The sequence below is a fragment of the Aquila chrysaetos genome, chromosome 26, assembly GCF_900496995.4.
Source record: "Aquila chrysaetos chrysaetos chromosome 26, bAquChr1.4, whole genome shotgun sequence".
Classification (NCBI taxonomy): Eukaryota; Metazoa; Chordata; class Aves; order Accipitriformes; family Accipitridae; genus Aquila; species Aquila chrysaetos.
Genome location: NC_044029.1, coordinates 10,305,321 through 10,331,666, shown reverse-complemented (window position 1 = coordinate 10,331,666; position 26,346 = coordinate 10,305,321). Strand labels below are relative to the sequence as shown.

The window sequence follows — 26,346 nt, the reverse complement described above, 5'->3', positions numbered from 1 at the left end:
ATACAAAAATGACTGAACTTTGAAATGTGAAACTTGTTATTTCTAAACTTCCTAATAAGCAGGAGAGTGAAAGCTCCTTTTAGAAAAGTGCTCGTGAAATTAGTCTTCTCAAGCAGAAGTGGTCTGCTCTGAGGGGTGACCGTGTCTGCCTCCCACAACCCACGGCCCCACCTCTGTCTTCTGTGGAGGATAAGGACTATGAGAAAAAATGTATATACTTTGGTGTATGGTCTTGCTTTAATCCATCGTTTCAGCAATACCATACTTCCTTACATTCCTATTTATAAAATGAATAGTCCTGTTTTTGTTACTGCTTTTTATTCTCCATTTTTTTAATCTATAAAAAGTTTTATTGTTTATAAACAATGCAATTGGTTACATGAATAAGTTCGAATGCCATTTTGGTTTAATAGGTATGGAAACAAATCTTTATCTTCACGTAAACTCTATTTTCATCAGAAAGAGTGTATTATAAAGTACAGCTAGACAGCTAAGTTTATTCTTGCTGCAACTCCACTGAAACCCCTGGAGTTTCACCAGGAACAGATTTGGGCCAGAAGGCCTAGAATATAGTTACAATATATTCATTTTCTCATGCCTCAGAAATGGACTGTTTATGCACCAAGCTGTAAAGTGATATTCATGATGACTGAAGCCTGAACAACATTAAAATATCCAGCTCCTCTGCTCCAAATCCTCTGGTATCCGAAACTGTTCCTTTCCTTTCAGAAGGAGGAGGCTACCACTGCTGAGGGTAAACAAGGGCAGGGGCACCGCTCTAGTGCCCAAGCCTAAATAAGGACTAGCCTAGCTAAGACTGGGGTTTAACTGCAGGGAGCCTGGGTCTAAGGTGCTGCCCCAGCCCCGAACGCTGCCCCGCGCCCCCCCCCCGCCAGCGCTGCCTGCTCCCGCGGCAGAAGCGCGGTGGGTCGACCCTTTCAGCTCAGCGATCCTTGGGACATTCGCTGCGCCGCCCCCCAAAAACCCCTTTTGAGGGGAATTCTTCGTTAAATGAAAAGGGCTGCAGAAAATTGCTTTTTATTGCAATTATAATGGATACAGCGGTTCACACAGCTTGCAGCGCGCTTCAGAGCCAGGGCCCACGCTCTGTTCACACACTATGGAATATCAAGCACAATCATGTTTTCTGTTTTATTTGGCCGTGATTTCCAGAAATAGGAGCTTGAAATTACGCTCACAATAGCTGCAGTGATTTTTCGACAGTCTTGAATGCCAACCAGCTCTTACTGAATACCAGGATAGGTAGTAAGTGCAAGGAATTCTTGAAGATCTCTTGCTCTGCAGCCGTGTTTTTTTTTTTAAACTTCACCCATCTGTATATTTAAAAATATAGTCAGAGAGAAAATTTTGCTGAACATATGATGAAACCATTCACTTTTTAAGAACAAATTTTAGAATCATTAAAAATAAATTACTGTGTATAAGACCTTAGAGTAAGATGCAACCAGGTTTATTTTTACATCTTTCTGAACCAGTGGAAATACCTGTGCACAAGCATACTTACATATGCAAGTTTTAGCAAGTTCAAGGCTTAAAAATAGAGGCAAGCAGTTCCTTCTTTACGATTACAGTGATTTGGGGAAAGGAAGAGAAACAGTATATCAGTATTACCAGATTATTTATGTAAACTGACATAGGACAACTTTGTCTGGAGATTGGCCATCCTATGCTTGACTGACTCTTCAATCCCCAATTAATTTTTATTATAAATAATCCCGGCATGTCGGGTGTAAATGTCCATAGAGTCTCTGGCAAAGCTTTTCCACAGTAGCTTTATTATCATATTGCTGCTGGCAACTGTTTTGGAAAACTCTGGAGCTTCACTAGAGAACTTAGAGGCTCGTGACAGAGTAGCTCTGCAAGGGTGACGTTCTGCGTGTTTTAGGGACGTGAAGAGCTCTGTTCGATTCTGACCTTGAAGGTCACTTGGTGAAAAGTCGTGAACAACACCTACAACTCTTCTACCTCTAATTCCAGAAAGAAATGTGCCTGGAAAATATTTTGTGTTTTATGAATGCTTTTAGGTTTCTGTTTCTTGTTTCCTTTAGAAAAAGAGAAAAGCAGTGTATAACCCGCTTGAAAATACGGGTTATCTGAGAGCTGCCTGCATTGTAAAAACTAGAGCAGCAAACGAGCATTGCTCCAACATTGAACAGTCCTGGGGCTTGGCCGAGCCTTCCATCGCGCACAACGTGAAGCTGCTGAGCTGCTCCACACAACACGGTCTTCCACGCTGTCACCCTGTCGTCAATGCACACCTGGGACGGGGGTTTTGAACTGTAGCATTTCAGTCTGCTTGGAATACGCCTGTGCTGCCTTTTAAAATATCCCAGGAGACCTGCAACACCCAATACATCATGTAGAATCACAGACTCATAGGATGGTTTGGGCTGGAAGGGACCTTTAAAGATCATCTAGTTCCCACCCCTGCCATGGGCAGGGACACCTTCCACTAGACCAGGTTGCTCCAAGCCCCATCCAACCTGGCCTTGAACACTGCCAGGGATGGGGCAGCCACAGCCTCTCTGGGCACCCTCTTCCAGTGCCTCAGCACCCTTACTGTAAAAAATTTCTTTCTTAAATCCCATGGGTCAGCGCAGTCCCAAGCCGGTGGGCTCCACTCCAGGGACTACATGCAGTGGGGTTTTCTGCCTGGAAAATTCAAAATTTTCTGATGACATGCACGTTCCAGGCAGGACTCGGCCAGGTCCTGAGCTGACATCGGTGCTGTTCTGCATGGCAGACCGGCAGACCTGGGCTCTAATTTAGAGCTGGAAGTGGGGAGACGAGCTTCGGGATTAATTCTGACACTTGTAATTCTCCCACTGCCATTAAACAAAATGAAGCAATTGGTAAGAGAACAGAAAAATAATCCAGTCCATATTGAAAGCATATGCTGTACGTCCCAGCCAAATGTGACTGAAATAGCTGTAACCTGAAAATTGGAATTTATAAGCATAACGCTGATCCAGCAGAAAGTATAACGCATCAGTGTTTATAAAATCAGAAATAGTTCAGCGGCACTCAAACATAAGAGTACTAGGATCTATTTTCTTTTGGTCTTAACAGAAGTGCCTGCCTTCAAGTGACGCCCTACACTTGCGCGAGGTTTCACTCCCTCTGCCTTCTCCAGAGGAGGCTGCTGCAGCTGAGGCCCTTTTGGGTGCAGGAATTCAAAGCTGAAGAATCCTTTTTCCAGTGGGATTATTCTTTTTATAAAGCTCTGTGTGTGTGCTGGAAAAGCAATTTATTTTGTCACTAACATGAGATAAAGCATCATTATGCTACTCAGCTGTCACTGGGGAGTATTTGGAAATGGTAAATCTATTTTGGGCTCAGTAGTAGTTCTAGTCATGGCAAACATCTTTCTAGTCTGAATAAAAAAATTAGGAAGTGCAGGACGAGGTCTGTTTTTTTTTTTTTTTTTTCGAATGTTCTGAAATTTAAGGGACAGATTTTCTAAAGAATGTAGGACTTACTTAAAAAAAATCCTGTTTCTCTAAAATGTTGCAGTGCAGAATTTTAAATACATGACTTTAACAAAAATCACCTGTACTATTTAAAGCATTGAAATCTATAGGAGTTAGGCACTTTTCAAAATCCTATAGCAGGCGAAGGCTCAAATTCTCCAGTGGGATTAGATGTTTAAATATATTTGAGAATCAGTCTCCAGAGCCACAAGAGGGGGTTAGGGATCCCCAGTGCCGAGTGCATTGCCGAGCTTTACGGAGCGCTGTAAATACAGGGAATTCACAACACACAGTGAGGCACCTGGCTCCCACTGTAACGTCTGGGAATACATTATGCAAAGCAGGGCTCTGCTTAAATAACAAGAACTTGATGAAGAACATGTCTTACTTAAATGACTTAATCTGGATGGGAATATAGTGTCTTCTCCCAGTCAAGATTTTTCTTTCTTTCCTGTGCCTGAGCCCTGCATTTCATGGTCTAAGCAGGAATAAACACTTCATTTGCAAAGCAGAGGGGGGGTGTGAAGTTGTTCCCCTTTTATTAAATCGGTTATCCCTTACAGCACTCGCTCACGGTGAGTGAAGGCGAGTCAGTGCCCTTTTCTGCCATAGCGAAGGGAGGGCTTTGATCAGGAGAGAAGAGGCTGTTTTGGGACATGGTGTCCTCGGCGCGTATTTGAGCCGCTCAGCTGCACCGACTAAACCAGCTTGTCCTCCCTGCAGCTCGCAGGATGACTTTGGCTTCTCAGACATTTAATTTGCCCCCAGATCAGCTTTCTGCTCGCCTTTTCCCCAGGTTGTGGGGTGGATGAACGGTGTGGCGTACGATCCCCTTTTTCTGAAGGGCTCTCTGGGATCTTTTTGGTCGTGTGGCTGGAAGCACAGCTAATAAATGGCTAAACTGCTGGTGTTCTCCGTCCTGCAAGGAGAACACATTCAGTCCTAGGGCAGGACCGCTCGCGTATGCTGGGGCATGTGATGGGAGCGACCTGCTCATCCTGACCTTCACGTGTGTCCCTTGTGCGACGAGACGTGTTTTGGCCGCAAAGGAGGCGTACTCCCCGTTGTGCAGAACAGGCAGGGTTAGGACTTAGAGCCTCCTCCCCAGGCTGGGGGGACATCCCGGACCGAGAGCTTTGCTGCGGGAGGGGGATCTTTGCTCAGACGCTGGGCTGTGAACTGGAGCCGCGCAGCGGGAATGGCCATCGACTCTGCCGTGGCCTGGGAGGGAGTATGAGCGGTAGTAACAGGGAGCTCTTCATCCACTCCAACCGTTTGCTGAGTGACTCGGGTAAATATTTCTAGACTTTCTTGCTTTCTAGAGGAGGTCTCCTTGCTAAAGCTGATCCTCTTGGGGCAAGCTGGAGCTCTAGGATTGCAGCAAGGCTTCTGATAAATATCAAGTGTACATACTGAAATAGCAATGTATCATTACTTATTCTCTGCCTTTGTCAAGTGTTGGAGGAGTTTTCTTTCCAATGGTGACCATGTACTTTAAATAGTCACGTCCAAGGAAGCTGAACAGGTTTGCTTATTACACATCGTAGCTGTCGCAGCAACCCAGACCGTTGAATGAGAAACGGAGAAAGAGAAATCTGTGTTACCTACAGGTATTTGTAATCTCTGTTGTTGAATTGAATGGTGACTATGTGGGAAGCGGGTTAATGAACTGAGGGTGAAACGGCATCAGCAGTTAGCTCAGGCACACATGCTGGAGCATGTCGTTGTGTTATGTCTGTCACACTACTGAGAAAATTCAGCTGCAAAACACAGTGGACTGGGGAGCGCCCTGGGATCCTGCAGCAGAACAGCACAGCCTGTCGTGGTCTTTTTTCCAATGCTGAAGTAATTGCTGGCTTGAATACCCTCAGAATGAGCATGTGTGCGGGCAGTCACTCATGGGGTATTGCTGAAGGATACAGCAATGTCCAGGCAGACTTTTTTTGTCCTCTCTCTGCACCATAGGCAGTATAATTTGGCATAATTCCCCACGTGCCTGTACTTTTCTGACACCAGCATTTGTCACTCTTTTTTTTTTTTTTTTAACCTGTATCCTTTAAAATCCTGTGATGAAGTGACTTAAAGTGGTGGCAGTCACCCATGTCAGATTCCTGGGGTTTTGCACGTTTAAGGATGCTAAAGCAGCAAGGTCTGTCTTGCAGTACACAGGGTGCTTTTAACTGCTTATGCTGCTTGTACCTGCTTATCTCTTCCCCCAAAGGAAAAACTGTTTGAAAAGTGTACGCTGCCTTACTAAATCCATCTGCTATTACTAATGCATGACAAAAAGCCAGGCTGCTGCTCATACTTTTCAGAAGTTGTTGTGATGTGGAGTGGCAGCAAATTGCACAAAACAATTTTCCATCTGAGTCACTGGGGAAACAGATTAATGAATGTGGATGCTGTACTCATGCGTTTAAACTAAGCCCTTTTTTCTGCTGCTTCCCAATCTTCTCAATTATAAATAACGCTGATGCACCAAATGGTACCATCTCTCCAAATTATGATTCCCTCCACAGTCTGACTTTGAAATTTTGGACTTCATCAGATTAAACTGTCCTCTAATCTCATCCTCACATTTGCCAGGACTTTGTTCTGCAAGTATTAGGATTTATGTTGGAATAGAGATGGGCAGAACTAAGTTTGTTATATGGCTCCACTCTAGCTAGGAATGTCTGCATCTGCAAAGAACTTACCAATCAAAGTCAACCCCAGAAATTATAGGAATATTTGAAACAAACAAACAAACAAAACCCCAAACCTGTCTGTCTAGATTGTGTTTTAAAACTGCAAAGAAAAAATCATTTAATAAGGGACACTTTTCAGGGAACTACGGAAAGGCACAGAAACCTTTTTAAAGTGGCAAATTAAAGGACATAGCCTGTCAAACCCCACCCTTGGAGATGACCCAGACTGTTCTATCCACTTGGCTTGCTGCAGCCCATTAAATTTGTAATTTGTCAATTTAAGAATTCATATTTGTAACTTGATTCATGGCATTGATAAAGCTGTGGTCAGCCCTCCTGAAATTGTCATCCCCAACCTGACTTTGCACCCAAACTTTCATCAACTGCCCGTTCCCATCGCCTTTGCATTTACTGGTTGCATGCCAAGCTATTAAACAAGCATCTCTGTAACATAGAGCAGGTGTCCACAGCAGAAATGCTTAACTAGGAGGAATCGTTTGATCCAACCATCTACTTGCTGGGCTGTGTAAGAGTAGTACAGGGTAAATCACAGCACACCTGCAACTCCAGTCACACAAGGGGTGACGGGCCACACAGAGTGGGCACGGAACACAGGACTGCCCTGGCCATTTTCCTCTTTTGGGGCAGTGGGTGATACGGGAGCTTCGCTGGTTGGGATTCAGGGTCACCTGGGAAGGTGAAACAAGGTGAGATGAGAAAGGGCCCTGTGAGGGAGAGCAGGCTTCCAGAAACTTCCTCGGGGAAACTGAGGCGCTGGTAAATGTTGGTGCCCTTGGGGTTATCGACATCTGAGGGATTATCCTGAAAAAAAGCTCATTTTCTGACCTTAAATGGTTAAAAGGAAGGATTTTCCTAGCTTCCGTGATGCCTTTGGGATCTAGTCCTTGGATCTTGCCTCTACCTTTAGGCGCCCAAATATCTTAGAAAATCTGTCTGTAAGGTCTCAATTCACTGTGATTTCTGTGCATGGCCAGCTTAGGATGGCATGGACTCCCCGGTGAAGCCAGGGGCATGCGTTATAAATCCAGGTTTGTGGTTGTGTGCCTTGGGCTACAGATGGCAATCATTTCTTCTGTTTTTGAGTACCATACATTGCAATGCGGTTTTGATCTGTGATTGTACCTTTAAGACATAATCAGTACCTAATAAATAATAGCACTTTAAAAGTGCTAAAAAAGCACAGTTAGTCATTTGCTGATTGCATAAGTGTAATTTTGTCACCTTTTTTTATAGTATCTTAAAATCTGTACGTGAAAGGTTTCTGTGATAATTTGCTATTGTATCTAGTTCTATACTGGTAAACTTTCTGCAGAATGATTTATGATGTTATGTGCCATCTGCTACAGATTTTGGTAAAATTAATTTATCCTGCTTAGATATGGTTAACGTTTTCAGTATGAAGTTGGTTTCTGGAGTGTTTTCTTTTAGCAAGAGGCAGGTGGTGCTTCAGACACTCAGGGAATGGATTTCAGACAGAGTTTGGATTTGTCTTTTTAGAGGATTTGGGGATCTAGTTGTAAAATACAGCATCGGATCGCCATTTCATGAGCAAATAGTTCTCCAGACACAGATCCTGCTCATTTGCTTTTGATTCTCTTCGAAGCATCGCAAATGCTTTAGCTTCAAGATATAAAATAGAGCGACTGCAGCTCTATGGGAGAACAGGCAGCGTTTGCCCTCAGGGCCAGTATACGGGGTGGCAGGGAGGATTAAACACCGTATGGACATCGTAGCCGCGCGGGGCAGCCCACGTATAGGTGCAGTAAGGACGCGCGTGTGTGCAGCAAGCGGAGCACCTCCAGAAGCAGCGCTGCTCCAGGGCTCGGCAGAGGCAGCAGGAGAAGCCCTCGGGGAGCGTGGGAAGCCCCGAAAGCGCTCCCAAACCAACCGGGTGACCACGGCGGAGGGGAAGCGACGTGCCGGGCTGAGGAACCACCGGGCGCAGCCGCAGGGTGCTGACAGCGTGTCGTGGTCTTACGTGGTAGTCGTGGTTTTTGGTCATTCCTATTAGATCTTCCCAAAGCAATTGTTAAAAGGCAACAGGCAAGCGGTTAAAGTAAATGAAATCTTTTTTTGGCGATATAAACATTTGTTTTGCTCAAGTTTTAATGACATAATGTCTTCGTTCTTTTGGCCATATGTGTCTCTCAGGCTGTTAGTAAGACTAAGCTCTGCTGGTTGGGGTTTTGTTGTTAGTGTTGCTTTGTAAATAAAAAAAAGAGGGAAATGCCCATTACACAAAGCCAAATGTATGTAAAATATAGGGAGCTATTTTGTTTACTACATGGTTTGCCTTTTTTTTAAACAAATCTTCCTTTCCATATTGCTTTCCATATATGCAAGCCCAGAAGAAACTCAGTCTTAAGAGGTATAAGTAGCAACAGCCTTGAGTAGATCATCCGAACCCCCTCTACCAGCAGCTCTCAAATTTGAGAGGGGATGTGAAAATTCTCTGGAGGAGAGAAGAGGTTAAATAAAAAAAAACGAAATAACTTTGTATATAAAACCTCAAATTTTACTACAGTTGGAAATTGCTCTTTAGCAATTTAAGATAATTGAATAAATAGCTTAAAAAAAGGTAACACTTTTAAAAAGTAATCAAAATTGTATAGGAATCCTGTCATTCCTTTTGCTTGGATAAATAATTGGAGAAAAGTTAGAAAAGATGAGGTTGAAGTAAAAAGTTAGTTTTTGCAGTGGAGTCACTAGTGAAGTTCTGCAGGGATCTGCACTGTGTAACATTTGTAAGTGATTGGAAAAAGATGTGACTGGAAAGGAGAAAAAGTTTATTGATGTTAACAAATCAGGGTAGTAAATAATAAATAATAAATCAAGACTGTAAGAACTGCAAAAGGACTTAATGGCACTCAGTGACTGGCTGTTAAAATGGCAAATGAAAGTCAGCTTTGATAAATGTAAAATGATGCACATGGGGAAAACCACTGCTAACTTCACATATAAAATTTGGGTTATCTTACCAATTGCCACTCAGGAAAGAGATCTGAGAGTTATAATAAATGGTATTAGGTGTTCTAGAGAAAGAGATAATGAGCAATCAGAAAATACCACTATGCTATCATACAAATCTCAGTGTGCCCTCACACTGTACAGGCTCCTCTGGTACTCCCATCTGAAGACTTATTTAGCAGAATAGGAAAAGATTCATGGCAAGGCAACAAATGTGGTCAAAAATTCCCAAATGGCTTCTCTACAAGGAATGTATGTTGCAGAATAACCTAGGACTTCTGTTTTATTTTTAATTCTTACCATTTATCCAACATCAGAAGACTGATGACTCAAGGAAGATGCAGTTCTTTATTAAAAGACCTAGAGAAAAGGTAAGGGTGTGATAAAAGCCCATGAGTGGCGAGGGAATGATTGTTTAATGTCTGCCCCGGTAGAGCAACCAGAGGGCACCAAATTAGTTAATTAAAAAAAAAAGTCAGTTCAAAACAAAAGGGTTCTTTGCACCATGTGTAGGTAAACTGTGAAACTCTGCTGCAGTATGGGTGGGTGGTTGCTGAAAACACTGGCTTCAAGAAGCCCCTAGAAAAATTCACGTAAAAGAAATTCTTCAAGGGCTACTAAATACAATGACACCCGTTTGTGGTTCAAGAAGCTTCCAAGGAAGCTCCAAGTTGCTGGAAGCTGGAAGACAGATATGGGGGGGCCGGGGGGAGCTCACTGCATCGCTTGGCTCACCTTCCACTCTTTGGAGTTGGATTACGAGGCTCCCAGCCCCGGTTTCAGCCAGTGTGATCCCTCTGATCTTTAACGTTCTGTTCTCTTGAAACCAACAACATACGTGTCACCAGATGGTTTTATAGCCAGGTAGCATCCAATTTCCTAGAATTACATCCTAGCAGTTGTTGATTCAACGCCATCTGTACGCTACAGACACGCAGACAGAGTTCTTTGTCTCAGTTATTGCCCATTCACTTCGTACAGTCAGAGAATTTGCCTGGCTTCTGTGCGCTAATCTTTGGCAGTTACTGTCCTGGTGGCAAATATTTTTGTGCTTGTCAGTTAGACTGTTGCATTATGTAGCACCTAAAATTTAGGCTTCTCTCTGACCTATTCATCTAGGTCCCCTCTGTAGTGAATAAAGAAAAAGAGGCATTTCCCATTAACAATATTCTGAGATGGGAGAGATATAATCACCCGATGTATTTTCTTCAGTGACAAGTTAGGAATAGGATGTTCCTACAGACAAACCAAGAAACCACAGGACTTCCAATGGGGAAGGTGAGAAAAAGGTTTTATGCTGCTTCAATGGATGAAGCAGAAATCTGTTAAAGCTGGGGTGGGAATAAAGACTGGCAATGCAGAGGGGAGAGGGATGGAGGAGGAGGATTAGAAAATTCTTCTGCTGTCTTCACTGGAAAAAAAAAAGGTATTCTATTGTGTCAGTAACCATTACACAGATGAGGTGAATCACCCCTTGGAGATAATTGTTCCCTCATTAACTGCAGAGGTGCTTGCTTGGCTTAGACCAGAAACCTCTGTTTTAGAGAGATGTTAGCTGCAATTAATTGTGCCTTGTGGTAGTGCAGCCCCCCCCCTGCCCCAGGCCACCCTGAGATCTCAGGATAAGCCATGCGTGCTCTGGGAAAACCTCCCATCGGGCTGTTACCTTGCTTACAAGTGCAGTGACTTGGGCATCAGACACTCTGGCCACACCTGGGCAATCTGCTGCCTGAATGGTACATCAGGACCGCTCTGATATTTCAGGATAAGCTATGCACGCTTTGGGAAAAACTCCCTTTGGGCTGTGGTTTTGGTTGGGAGTGCAGAAGCCTGGCGCTGGCCGCACCTGGGCCTTCTGCTGCTTGAATTGCGTATCAGAACGGCCGAGCAGGAGCTGTGGCCGGAATGTAAAATCATGACCCAAGCCGGTCACCTCGAGACCCTAAAAGCAGCGATCCGAGGTGAGACCCTTGGGTCCCTGGGACTGCGGTGGGCTGCGTGAGCCCGGGTCTCCCGCTGAGCTGGGACACCTCTCGGGGCAGATTTTGCGAGGGTTGAGGGACCGTCCGTCGGTGGGTTTGTGAGGACTTAAAGGAGTGATTTCACAAGGTTCACCGACTGACTGTTGATGAATGCTGGCGCACGGGAGTGAGTAATTCATGAAGCTCATGAAAGGGAAATTTTAATCATAGGTTAACCTCTGTGTGCACCTGTGTGTAAAACTTGGTTCAGAACTGTTTTATCTGGATGTGTGCATGCATTTGCAGTTTGGTTCAGAACTATTTTGTCCGTCTGTGTGGTCCAGAACTGTTTTATCTGTCTGTGCGTGTGTGTGATTTGATTTAACCTCCAACTCTGTGTACAACCCCGCTGTAAGTTTTGGGTGATCCTTGCCATTTTCGAATCTTTAACTAAGTTGCAAATTTGATTGTAATAAATTCCATCGAATCACTCTGTTAAATATGCTGATGATTAAGTACTGTTAAAATTATACAACTTAATCTTGTGATCTATCTCAAAAATATTAATAAATCCTAAATTGCTGTTAAACCAAAGCTATGTAACAAAATATCTTGCATGACATTCCTTCACTGACACTGGCCTCTGAAAAAAATAATGTCAGGTGACTCCTGAGTCACTTCAGCCACTTCAACAGTTACTTTTACAGTCAGAGAAATCTGTCAAGTCTTCATCTGATTTGACATTTGGAACTATTCTTTTTTTCCTCCTATTTTTTTCTCCAGCTTTGAAGATTGTCATTCTTTGACTCTTGGCTTGCAGAGCAAATTTGCTTTAAGATTGCACTCATCTCCTTAGTAAACCAGATCAGTATTACTCCTGAGTAGCTGAGCTGAATAATTTACTGAAGGCAAGATGACCGCTTCTAAATCATGCTTTGGAGGTGTACTAATTGTTATGCGGGTAGCTGCCAAGGGTTCATTAGTTCAGCAAAGAATCTGGCTGGAAACTCTTCAGTATCTCATGAAAATCTCTCGCACTTCCATTAGAGCCACCGACTTATTTCTTACATCCTCGCTCCATTCAGATTTAAGCTAATCGTTCTAGATTTAGCCAGGGACACAGGGAAGAAACCAAATCTCAGCTGCACCAGAGTCAGTGGAAGACTTGTTTGCAGATGTCAGGAGATTATTATTTGAAGCTTTCAAGCAATCAACATACGTTTTGTCAAAATATGTTTTTGGCCTTATTTAGCCTTAAAGTCTTTGACTTTAAATTTGGCAAACAGTTATGCAGTCACACCGGCCAATTCCAGGCTGAGTCTCATTTTACCTCTTTGTCCAGGGTTGTAACTCTTACCAGAGTAAGTTGCTTTCTAACAGAACTGGAGAATTTGGGCTGCTGTTAAGCTCCATGCTCAGAACATGAAGACTGAACAGGAGATCTGGCCCTTGCCTCCCTCCCAGGTGCTGTCTTTGCACCTTGTATTTCATGGGAAAAAATGTGAAAGTTGTCAGTGCCTGGACTTTACCACTGGAGCTTGCCTGAGGTAGGACTGTTTTATCTTCCCGGCTGCCTTCTCTGGCAATGTCCTTTTCTCTTTCAAACACTGGTGCCAGTTTTCTGAGGCTTGCTGTGTTTGTCAAGCTGTGTGCTTCTTGGGTGTTGTCTTCTCCCAGGTCTTTCAGAGAGGACGCTGCCTGAGAAGATAAGCTGTGGTGTACAAGCTGTAGCTCCGAGTTTGTTTTCCCTACTGAAAAAAAGGAAAAGTTTCAAATACCTGCATATTTAAGCTAAGTGTCAAAGCCTTGGTTAGAGTTTGGGGAGAAAGAGGAAAATATTACAGAGTGTCTAGAAGGGGAGAAATAAAACGCCTCTACAGCTTAGTCTATAGGTACACTTGGATCTAATGACCTGGGACCGTTTGGGTGCCACTCTGAGGAAGGTAGTGCCCGGCAGTGGTACAGACTGTTAGCACCTTTGAGAAAATCACAGCTACAAGGGAAACCCAGTTTGATGACTACCTTCGGCAAGTCCCCCCCCGAAAGCAGAGCAGCTGCTGGAGTGTGAGATTCATGACTTGCACCAAATTGTTACTGCATCTGGTTCACGTGGCTCCCTTCAGCAAGGCACAAAGACATGTGCTTCATGTTTCATTTACTTCAATGCGGGCGATCCACTTGCCTAAGGGTGCTTCGTGTAATTTTTTCATCAGCACACGTATAATCTCCAACAGCAGCAACAGTAGGTGTAGTATGATCAGACCCTGAGTGTGTGCAGTCCGCTAATCATATTAAGCAATATTTACATTAACCATAGAATTCTTACCCAGGTAAGAATATTGGTTTTATTGCTGTTATCCTGTTGCTATTTGCCATTCTTAGCGCACAGAGCGTTCGCTCATGTGGTATTGTCGCACATGTTAAATGGAGCCTTTTTTGAACTGTCCGTTCACTGTAAAATGTGTAGAAATAGGCTGAACGAGTGTTGCGTACCTGCTGTTGAATGCTAGCAAAGAACTCCGCAGCAGTGAGACTGGAAGGAGCCGCTAAAGATGCGATGAGCATCGCTTTACACTAGGCGTCTCCCTCAGCGTAGTTATTCAACGGAGAGCTGTACCATGGCTCTGCCCAGCTGAACAGAGCCAAACCCAGGTAAGGACAGCGAGATTTCTTCGTACAACTGAGCCGTAAAGGTGCTACGTATACAGAGGAAAGAAATCTAACATGTTTTGGAACAAATTATTGTATTCGGTGCAATACAAAACAGTGGAGACAAATATTGCTACAAAAGACCTAGTCAGCACTAGACCTAGTCCCAGTTAATTGATGTTTAAGCCCCCTTCCTGTAAGCAGTCAAGTTTATATTTTCCTTTAGGGATGCTAAGACCCAGTGGTAAACGGTTCTTTCTGTCAAGGCTGCAGACAAGAGGAGCCCAACATGCACAAACCCGAGGGTGGAAAGATGGTGCTGGCCTAAGTGCTGCACCTGAAGCATAAAATTAGTAGAGAAATCAATAGTCCTCTGCACATTTGGTCCTTAAGAGTTTAAGAAAGGTTTCTCATTTTTCTTAAGAAAGGTTTCTCGTTGCCTATTGTTGAAAACTTGCTTTGAAAGAGTTTTGAAACAAATGAAACATTGGTTCCTGAATGTCTTTTTAGAACACAAACACTTCCAGACTGGACGGCCGAAGGCTCTAGCTCTGTGTTAGGACATCGCCAGGGGTTCGTTCCACATTTGATCTCCAAAATCCCAGACAGACACGAGTCTGCGTGCCAGACATGCTGGATCTTCTTCACCTGTACAGCTCACACGGTCAGTGCGTGCACGGTAACCCTGACCCACTGCACGTGTGTGAATTCACGGGGTCTCGCATTCCAGCAGGTCTAGATGTCCACTGGTTCCAGAGAAGGAGCTGTCGTTTCAGCCAGAGGAGAGTGTATGGCTGTTCACAATCAGTGCCATAGCATATAATGCTTTGTCAGCAGGGAACTAAATGAAGGTAAAAATTATCACCTGCTGAAAAGGAGCTGACACAGGAAAGAGGGGACTTTCTCAGTGTACTGTGACAATTTTTTTTTTTTTTTCAAGTTTTATCTACCATTTTTCTACCCCCTCAACGTATTTTTTTTTTTTTTTTTTCCTTGTATTCCTCATGGATAGTTAAATTATTTTGTCTGGGGGAAGCAAGAGAGCTGACTATGGTGGCCATGAGAGGGCAGCTAATGGATATGGGGGATTGGGTACGAGGAGACTTGGGACAGGAGAGAGATGAGTGGGAGAAGTATGTTTGAGTTACTCTTATCTGAGGTGGACCCACCCTCAGCCACCAAATTGTTCATGGCTACCTTAACATACCCAGGATTCTTCCCATGCTGTTTCTCGTTTTAGCTAGGCATCTTGCCTTATTCTTACCCAAACCTGCTACCAGAGAAGTGGCTTGTCCTCCCAACATAAAAAAGTAACTTGTTTAGAGAAAAATATTATTCTATATTCCTGGAGAAGTTTTCACGCATGTGTGGAAAATCCTAAGTATTCTCCCCTTTCTGTAGCACTGCACTGGCTACTCTCTGTACTTCAGAAGTTATACTTTGTGTTTGTCTTTCACATTTCTTTCATTTCAACAGAAATGTTAGAGAAGTGACTCCTGGGATACAGTTTTTAATTGGACCAGTTTACAAGCTAATCCCAGGCTCCCAGCTGGATTATTAGAAGTGCAATAGTTGGTCTGGTTTGGGATGTCAAAATGAAAAGGTTGGACAAGTTTTACAGCTTCAGGCTTAACATCAAGTTTTCCTTGAAATAAACATGCATTTGTGGGTCTATAAAACATGCCCACTTTGAGGAAACATATTGAGAATTGCTGGTGGGGAGGAACTGTAATATGAGTAATGAAGAAACTCTCTGTAGCACTGGGACGTGTTTGGGTGTCACCTTTTTGCAGACAAAACCCAGCTTCACCCAAGCCTCGGAGAGAGGAAGGAAGGGAAGAGGTATTCATCTACCCTATCAGCTCTTTATGGTTTTGGTAAAAGTAAGTGCAATTGCTGAATCATATGCTTCCCTTTTGGTCAGATGAGTTGATAAGAGTGAAACTAACTATAAGAAAGTAAATTAAAAGCAGATTGGAAATTAAATCCCTATGGGATTTTTTTTCTCGTGGATTTTGGCTGTTTCTTATAGACATCTGCTTTTGTAATCTTTTTACTTAATCCTAGATAGCTGCAGGCTTCTAGATTTCAGAACTGCTCAAGTTTTGCTATAACTTCTGGTATCACAAATTCCTCTGTTGGAAGTTTGACAGCTTTAATTTTTGTGCATCCCTGTTTGTAACCAAAAATCAAAAGCAGTTGTTCATTTTTTGGCTGCAGGTATGGTAAAATGAACACACACTAGCCCAGTGTCACAACTGGCAGTACAGACTTCTGCTGTTAGCATTCACAGACTGAAGCTTGTTGTAGTCTGCTCCTGGCTATACCACAACCAAAGCGTTTTGCTAATGATACCTGTGCTGAGATCTTAAAGTTCTTGTTTCAGAACAGGCATCTGTAGCAACAGGAACCTCCTTACAAACCGGATCACGTGTAAGGGCTATTAGTCATCTGAGCTACGCGTGTACAGGTTTTAGACTAGGGAATTCAAACACTAGTGGCTGGATATTTATTTATGTATTAGGAAGCTGTGTATGAGTGAAGCAGCAAAAAAACCCAAAAGACATTTCTTACTTCAAGCTAGTAATTTAGGCTGTTTAGTCAGTGGCTCTGCTTACAAACCCTTTTATGGGATGCCTTATCCTCTTAAGATAGATGTCAGAGACAGGTGGAATGAATCGCATTCAAGGGATGCCTCTAACTCTTTGTTGACCATAGAAACAATCAGCGTAAGCTCTGCAGCTTGCTTTTAGACAGCTGAAGGCAGAGGCAATGAATCAAACACATATCTAAATCTTTTTGCTGGCTCAGAGCACAAGACTGCGTTCGCTTCATGGACAGGCAGGGTGAGCCTGGGTCTGCTTGCAAGACTGTTTGAACTCATCCCTAATTCGTCCTGACCCTCTCATGGACAAGCATAACGGGCTCTATTTCTCATCTGACACGTATCGCAGCAGGCAGCACGTTCTTGCAAATTGTCCCCAAATACCCTCTGGGTTTGAAACTGTTTTGTTTTATTGAAGGCTGGATATGGAAATGGTCTCACTAGTGCTTACGCAGGACACTACGTCCAGCTGATAATCCTCTGCTTATATATGGAAGGATCCCCTTAGCTCTTCTAGACACAGTTCTGCGTTAGGAGATTGTTTGGTCAGTTTTCTTTTATTAAGCCATTTTCAGAAAGATTCAGAAAGAATTGCTAATTTCTGAAACAGTTTCTCCTCCTGTGATAACATACATCTTCTATGAGCATAACAACTGTTTTAAAAGCTGAAATTATGCTTAAAACCCTGTATTATTTCAAACACAGGCAAAACCACCCTTCTTCTTTAGCATTTTTTTATTCTAGGAACTTTGTTTGCTCATGAGATCCTAATTTCATTTAGAACTCTAAAATCCCTAAATTTAGTAGATGAGTAGTTTCTTCTCCTGCAAACGTGGCATATAGTTTTGTGCCTTCTGCAAGAGTTCCCAAAGGTTCCTAAGTCAGATTGGAAGCTTGGCTGTGATAAATACATATAAAAGGTATGATGTATAGGACAAAGTGGTCTGCAGTATCATTCACCAGGGAACGGCAGGTAGATTTTTATGTGATTTCTTCCACTCATGGGCATTCACTGACCTTTCATCTATGATTTGTCACTGTAGAAGGAAAAGAGGAAAATGCAACCTGGTGAGCTTTTCACTTTATTGAGGGCTATGAAATCCTTCAACCCCCTATAAAGTGCCAGTGGGATCAGATGTCACAAACAAAAACTATGGCTAGCACAGCAGATCCATCAACTTCAGTAAGTAAACGCCACCAACCCTGAATCTCTTATTATTAGATCTTACATCTGGATCTTTGGCATCAGTGAACATGATGCGAGAGCTTGTAAAAATCATATGGCACCCCTTTGGTTATTGTAATAAAGAGCCAGAAAAGACTTGTTGGATCTCCTACCTCAGTTTGCTGCCAGTGCAGAGAAACATGAGGGAGCCCCAAGGGTAAATGTGAGTAATAAAACTCACTAAGCTGACTGAAGGAATATCAATTCGGTGTAGTGAAACAGCAAATGCCAGGAGACCAATCAGTTAAAATACGATTCACAAGTACCTGCAGACCTGCATGTGGAAAGTGTTGTCCTCCCTGCACTTGTTTTGGGTCCTAATTCAGCAATGCACGTGTGGAAGTGCCTTACTACATCAGGACCAAAGACATTTAAATCACAAATCTAAAGACGATCTACAACTAAATGCAGACGATAGGTTTAGGGACACAGATTATTCTGTGATTAAGTGGCTATACGTTTTATTGATCAGAAGGGGCATGAAAAGTGACCCTTATTTCTTCCTGCTTCCACTTCAAATTCATTGACAGTTGTATTTTACTTATATTTTTCTTTCATCTTATTGTTAAATGTTGGCAAAGACTAGAATGGTAATTTTAGTGTGTATAAATAATTTATTGAATAATAATATATGAAAATGAATTCAATATGCTTCTCTATATGAATGACATTCTATTATTGAAAGTTATTAATCAGCACATTCCACTCCATCAAATCTAAATTTTTTGAGGAAGAGGAGGAGAGGAGGTGGAGAGGCGGTTGGGAAAACTGCAGTACAGTGGGCTGACTAAATCTGAATACTTGGTCTCTGAAAATGCAGCTATCGGTGTAATTCAAATCATACTGATGAGATACAGAACAGTTATATGCAGTCATAATAACAATTTATATACTGTCAATATTAATAGCAGTGTCTGTTTGAGAATACAGTTTTAAAATAGGTACGTACAATTTTATTAGGTATAAAAAGAGACCGTGCAGAGCACAATACAATATATTTCATCTTTAATTCTGCTAGTTCTCAAACTCCACTGTCTTAATTGATATTGTCACCAATGACCACTGGATAGAATTGCTTCTCTGTATAAAATGAGGCTTCTCTGGATGAATTCATGCTGTTTGGTTTTAAAAATGCAGTAATTTCCTTTCAATGGCTACTTACACTGATCAAACCCTGTCACGACTGTTGGCTAGCCTGCATTTGGTTTCTAACATATGCTATGATGCTGCCATTTTCCCCTCTTTTGCTTTGCTTCTCTCTGAGAATAGATCCTTCAAAACATTAATTGTTTCTGACTTTGTTCCAAGTTCACAACCAGAACACTGGTTCAGACCATTTCTACATTCCTCACATTACTAAGCTTACACTGACATCGGCTGGAGTTTTCAACATGCAAAGGTTCTCCCCTAAGCTCCTTTTCTCCCCCAGGCTTTTCTAATGAAGCATAGAAGGCATGCTGAAAATGATTTATTGTTTTAGAATTTGGGGGTTCCATTTTCTTATTTTCTTCGAAGTAGATGACATTGCCTTCCAGCTTTGACTATTTTCTTTGGAAAAGCAGACACGTAAACTTAAGAACTTAGTTATATATTTCGTTTGCACATTCCAATTTGGTTTGATTAAAAAAAAAAAAAGTCAACTCTAACTTCAAATTGATTTAAATGATAATGTGCGAGTCTTAAAAGAAACAACTTGTACTTCCTCCTCTCTAAAATATATTAACATTAGACTGGAAAATAAAGTAAAGAATACAGAAAAGCTGAGATTATGCTATCACATAATATCTGCCAAACAAAGCCTGGTCTTTTGCTAACATTAGCTTACTACATTTGCAATACATGCTAAGCAAAGACCCTATTTCTCTAACAGGTACATTCAGACAATATATATTTTATGGAATAAATATATAATATATCCAGTTATAGATTTCTGAATAGTAACTATAATAGATACAAGCAATACCTACATTTAAAAATACAGTTCTAGGATTCCCTAACTTTACTACTAATAAAATTAAAATTGACCTAAAACTTTCTCACTCTGATGCATAATAAAATATATGGAAACACCAAGAGTAAAAAGCCAATTGCTTCTACAAATGGAATACTTTATAAATATAGTAAATTGCTATTTCCAGAGGGAAAATTGAAAATTATAAACAGGAAGTTAGGTTAAAACAGCTCTACAATATATAGTACAAAGTGGCTATGAAGCGTGATGTATGAGTTTGATGTCTGCGGCAAAATTTCAAACTGATGTAGTTGTTCATTTCTGGAGATAACTGTAGAGAAAGATTCTGTCCCCCAAAGCAGCCAATCTTGATCTCCTTAAAACAAAACTTTCAGTGACTACAGAAAGCCAGCTGGCCAATTTGCCAGAGTAAGGAGTGCAAGATTAGATCAAACAGAATTATTTGGAAGCCCTGGACTTCTTTGTTTCATAGGGTTTACCTACCATGCTGTTCTCATTAGGAACAGAGTCACAGAAGTACTATGTATCTGTGACCGCCGTGTGCTGAAAAGCTTTATCGTGAAGGTACCCTCCCTATGGCTGTCTTTACATTATTCTTGTATTGCACGTTCTCCAGATGAATTCTGTTTTGTGTTCCTGTAGTTGTTTCCTTTTGCTGGAATACTGAAGTACACCTCTGGTTGCTTGATTACTGAACTCTTGATCGAGGCTTTTTTTTCCTTGAGAATAACCTAGAATCAAAGAAACACATTTCTCAGAGCAAGCACAAGGAACTGCTGGCTGTCTCTGCCTGCCTTTCTTCCCTTTCAGTTTGAAGAAAAACTTAAAATCAGTAAAAATACCTTATTTGCTAACGAAAAGATTTAGGTAACTTAAAAAAATGAAAAAATTCCCATGAGACTGTGCCATTTGCATGTTCATCTCCTGCAACGGCCCTATTTTACACAGAAACCCAAAACTTACCTTCATGAAACACTACTGTTTATACCTCCTGCCTGAGTTGAAGCCCTGAGGTGGGATTTAGATCCCACTCACAGCCTTTGTTTGCATCAACAAAGCTGGAATTCTGGTGGTCACAGGACAGGGGGGCTAGAAGGCGGGTGTTTTCCCCTAAATATCAACACAGGACAGCGTTAACATTAATAACGATGAAACTGTCACTGGGAGCTTCAGTTTCTGACTATCTGGGGACTTTCTGAGTCACTTGTAGATTCTCACCGGTACAAACAACCTGTTTTGGGAACAGCTGGTATGAGATGTGGAGGATTGGGATGTAAGTCATTGGGGACGTGCTTCCTACTCGATTTCGTTTGGGCAAATGGAGCGTATCTATAAATGTATTTATGTCACAAACTCTCACTGACTTCAGAAAAACCGCATATAGGGAGAATCTCTGTACCTCACGTCATGTGTTTTGACTGCACCGGGAAACTTGCAAGCCTCTCAGAAGCTACTGTAATATTGAATGTCAGTCAAGAGTGAATGAAATACTTCCTACCCAACTGGAGATGAGAAGTAAGCACTTGTAGGTTCCCTGCGGAGTAACCACAGAGTGATGTTTGGGTTCCCTATAGCAGGGAAGGGACCAGGAAGACTTTTCTTCATGTACCAGCAGCAGATCCTGATGTTTTGTTGCAGAGCGGTAACAGACTAGTTGAAAATACATTAAACTCTGTCTAAGACAATCTGGCTGCATATTCTTACTTGTCACAGATGCTCTGGTTTTTAATTAAAAAATGTTCCCAGGAACAACAGACTTCTTACACAGTCTTGCTTGCAGGTCAGCCAGTGCTGCCTAGTGGCTATTGATCTCGGGGTTATTAGTTGGAAATTGGCTCCAGAGTTTGTTACGGCCTTTCGCTTCTTTTCAAAATGCATTTTTACCGGGACAGTCCGTGAGGGGATGTACTAAAGAATGAGCTCCGATCATCCTCCCTGCAGTATGGGCTTGCCGGGGCCCTGCCTGTCCCTGACCCCCCGTCCCCGGAGTCCCCTCGCCCTGCCCACGGCCCAGGACCCCACGTCAGCCCCCCGGGGCCGTCAGCCCCCAGCCCGGCGACACGGCAGCAGGGCCGCTCTCCAGCCCTGTCCCGACGGACCCCTGGATCCCGGGGAGCTGCTGGGATCGGGCAGGGTGCCGTCGGGGGGGCTTTAGGGAAGACCAATGAATCCTCTCACCTACGACATATGGTTTTGCTGTGTGGTTTGCTGCTGTTGCTGCTGCTGAATGAGCAATTGCTGCTGTTGCCGGCGCCGGGCTGTCCTCAGTTTTTCGAAGCGAGCCTCCATCTCCTCCAGCACCTTGGGAGTGTAGCGTACCACCAGCTTGACGCTGTCCTTGGCCGCCTTCAGCAGCTCCACCGCCTTCTCGTGGTGTTCTCCTTCCACGCTCTGGGAGCAGGGAGAACAGATTTAATAACGGTAAAGCTGCTTCGATCTAGAGCTCTGTCCCCTTTTTCATACAGAAAGGCTGTCGGGGTTTTAGGAAGTCTCTGCACCTTACATTTTTCAAGGGGCCATCAAGGGAAAGTGTTAAGATTTATGCGCTGCTGGGTACGTATTCATCTTCTTATTTTAAACAACCCTAATCTGTTTTAGGTTGCACTACAAACCTGATTTCTGATCTGTGTGAAAAGGAGGGGAAATACTCAATGAGATTTATGCAAACAAAACCAATGTTAAAAAACCCCAAATCCCTCAGTAAAAACCCAAACGAACTGTTTGCAAGGTACAAAAATAAAATCCTATTTAAATGTGGGTAAGTAATGAAGAAATTGCAAGTTTGAAATGGCAATTCCTTTCTTACGCCCTGGCCCTGCTTGGATCCCGCAGGGAACGACATGCGGTGATTAAGCAGGCGCTGAGCTGCAGGCGAAGGAGCATGCCCGCTGCTCCCGGGGACAACCCGCGTCTTAGAGAGTTAATGGCATTGCTCACACAGTTAACATTCATGCGACATGGGTTCTCTACTGGAAATAAACTAGTCGTTATCTGGTTTGTTGTAAGCAATCAAACACTGACAACTGAAACACTGCAAGTTCTTGCTGAAGGAATATATATTTTCCCTCCTTTTCTGCAAAATGTTTTATAGTAAGATGATATCTGCTGTTAAGTCAGAAGTATTCCCAAAGGGGCTCAAGCTCTGATTTCTATGCTAGCATTGTTTGAAACAGTAAATTTCCAAAAGGGGGAGGTGAAAAGAGTATTTAATTTCTACCGTTAAGTGGACTGACCAGAGTGCTTTTCAGGCATGTGGATTGTTCCACACCTTAAGAGAAAGGAAGAAATTTTCTAATGGTGTATGATTGCACACGTGTGTTGTAGGCTATATTCCAATAAACAAATGTATCTCTGCACAGAAGAAAAAAGCCTGCACACCTGAGATCTTCACAGGGATTTTAGACCATTTAAAAATAAGTAATTTTCTTCCCACATAAAGTAACTCAAGTTTTACTACACGCTGTGGTTTAAAACTCTTATGTATACCATGCCATTTAAAATGAAACTATACCCGTAGGCTTCCAAAGAGAAGCAGCAGCATTCAAAATATTTGAAGTTCAATTCATGCTAAAAGAATAACTTAGCATCATTATAGCAACTGTCAGAAGAAAATTCTTTCTATTTTCATCTCTCCTATTTGACTGAGTAGCATTGTGCAAGAACAGTGAATAAGAATTACTTCTACTGTGGCACACTATGAGCTAGAAATAATGATTTAAAAGTTTCAAAAAGCAGACACAATACACTTCTACATAAATAATATAAACAACACAATTCAAGCTTATTGCCTTGCTATTTATCTTCCTTCCATTAAATATCCTTCAAGATATCAACACAAATAATTATTTCATGTCTGGGTCAACTGACTGGACTCAAGAGTTTCTACAGAAATGTTAATAAGCTTTGAAAATATTAATGCAAGTTAGAGAAATAATGAATGTCATTTCAGGTGCGGAAATGATTACCAGAAACAGAGAAAACCTCGAAGTAAACATACATTTGATTGTTGAAATAAATGACTTTTTGTTTTTGAACTGTATGTTTATGAAATTCCTCCAGTAGGTCTCCTATTCAAAGATCTTAAAGAAAACTCATGATCTGTGATGACCAGATTTGTCAGAAATTGTGATTGGGATAAATCTATTGAACAAGCACTGCTACCCAAAAGTAATTTGGAGAAGAAAAGTGTTTCCTTACAAATATTTGAAAAAGAGGAAATTGTTGTTGCGTAAGAAACAGTGAATGTGTCTAATGCTCCAGAGCTAAAATAAAAAGCTACAGATGCACAGGGTGTTTTATGAAATTGCTTTAATGAACAGATCACAGATACAAATTAAAACCTCTTCCCCAAGTCCCCTATCCCATAACTCCTCAATGTTATAGGCAATCATACCTAACAAATACTGTAACTATCTTTTATAACTCATTGCTTTGTGACTGGCTTTGATACTGGCTTTTGTAAACAGAGTTCTCACCTTAAGAGGAACTGTATAAAATTTGGCATTGTTTTATATTTCATTTTTTGTTTGTGAATCGTGGTCAGTATGACGTGGCATGGACATCCAGAGGAAACAATAGTGTATTCAGTGTTGCCGTGATTAGTTTTGCTGTGGAACAGTATGAACTTAGAACAGGCTATGAACAAAAATTGTAATTGCCCAAGCTACATGAAGTAGCTAAAATATTCATTTGCTTTCAAAGAGTTGGATGTTCTAACTGACACCAATAAGCAACTGTGATTGTATCTGTTCTGTAGGGGAGTAACAAGATGGTGTACTTTAATACTTCATACAACTTAGTAAACTGGATTTAATTCATGATTGCCTGTTTTCTTTCCCATTTGCCTCCGGCCTTGTTCTTCCAGTTTACAGCCAATATTTTCTAATTAGAAATGAAGGGTTTGACTTTGTTGCTATCCAGGTCAATGGAAAACTCCCATCGACTCAAACAGTAGTGATACAGAATTAAGCCTAAAGCTCTGAACCATAAGCAAAGAGGGGAAAATAACAAAGGCAAAGTAAAAGATAGTGCTGCTAAAAATGAATCCTACTCTCCAAACATACCTGACTCAGGTCTTAACAACTACAGTCTTCAGCTGCTATTAATATGATTGCTATACTTGCTCTTAATGTCTTCGTTGCTGCTTGCACTCCTATTTCCAAGGCATTACAAATGCTTCACCTGCATAGCGGTAGCTGCACAACTGAAATAGCAGAGCCCCTTGGACTAGGGAAAAGAGCTCCTCCAGCGAAGGAGGTTGTTTTGCTGTTTGAATTCTTCTGCCTCTGCAAACCCCTGGGGCTGTGCTGGCGAGGGACTCCTGCTGGTATCGGTCATGCTTGTGCAAGGGATTTTGCTGACTGGGTTATACTGGCTGGGGACATTGTTTGAGGATCTGACACACTCATGTTACTTTAGAACCGCCCACCAAACATGGGATTTAATAAATTTGTTTCGGCCTGTATATCGTTATTTAATACACATTTTTTTATTACATATATTTATATATACTTACGCCCTTATTTCCATTATTGCATTGGCAGATTGCATCAAAAAGGATGCAAAATACTGTAGAGACTAGAACAGGTGAAAGAACTGCAGATATGGTGTGGGGAAACACCAACCATTACTGTCTCCAGGTTCACAGACTTGTCATAAATATAAAAGGAAAAAATCCCACTCTTTTGCAGACAAAAAAGAGAATCTGACTGTTACCCCAAAAGTTGAGAAACTGAGGACAATATTTCTATTAGGTATATGTAAACAAATGCTTGGGTGACAAATTAGCCGTTATAAATCTGTTTTGCATCCCCTTCTGTATCTGACTCACACCAGGTATCTGACAAATGCAGAATCTTTGCCAGATATGAACAGCCACCAGCAAGTGCTTTTGCTGAGCCATCTGCAGCGCTTACTGCTTTCAATTTCCTTTACTTTTAGGGGGTGTGGGACAAAAGTATGTAACAAAATCCCCAGCATAATGAGAAAACACTTTTTTTAACATCCGGTGAAACAGCTCAAGGAACAGTCATCCCAGTCATGCTGGGATAACGAATCTGGATTCTGAACACACCGCTCTAATTTTATGTTGATAATTATAAACTTGGATAACCACCAACTGCTGAGCACAAACAAGTTACAGATATTTCATTTTCATTTCATGTTCCACTGCTGAGCCGTCTGTTGTATTGTACATACTGTATATTATTTGCTTTTCTCCAGCTAAATTAAGAGAAGCACAGAGTGAACTAGTCCCAGTGAACAATGTTAAATTTAGACCTTTTTCCTCCTGTCTGAAGCTGTCTGCAAACAAATTACCGCTTCTGTAATTTTTGCCTTTTTATGAATTATATTGTATGGGCTTAATTCAGCCCAAGATTGGTTTATGAATATTGGCTCATAGGCATTATTTCAAGTATGCAACTGCAATTCAAACTTCAAATCCTGTTGTTTAGACTCCGAACACAAAAATATTTCTGTTGCATCTCTGAATCAACATTCTCATGTGCCTACATGCAATTGGGAGTTTTATATTGTGTTTTTTTGCTACATTAGCTTAATATATATTCTAGAGCACAATAATCAAATTTTTTGAAGACAGTATCATGAAATAGGGGTGACAACAGAGTCAAATGCAATATATCTTGACGTCTGAACGTTCACCACTTTCTTCCCCAGTATTTGGCTAGATGCTGTTGAGAGTAAAAGGATTTTTCAAGAATCATCCATCAGTCAGTGATTATAAACTCTTTTTACCTGCCTTTTTAT

At 41.9% G+C, this 26,346-nt stretch overlaps 1 protein-coding gene across 1 annotated transcript in view; it reads right to left on the bottom strand.

The window, feature by feature from the left end:
* Positions 1-18,200: 18,200 nt before the first annotated feature.
* Positions 18,201-26,346, bottom strand: part of LIN7A (lin-7 homolog A, crumbs cell polarity complex component) — a 49,476-nt gene continuing 41,330 nt past the window's right edge. The window contains exons 5-6 of the mRNA XM_030003006.2: positions 21,761-21,969; positions 18,201-20,309 (exon numbers count right to left, since the gene is read on the bottom strand). Of these exons, the coding sequence (XP_029858866.1) occupies positions 20,267-20,309; positions 21,761-21,969 (252 nt within the window). The 3' untranslated portion in view covers positions 18,201-20,266. The remainder of the gene's footprint in view (positions 20,310-21,760; positions 21,970-26,346) is intronic.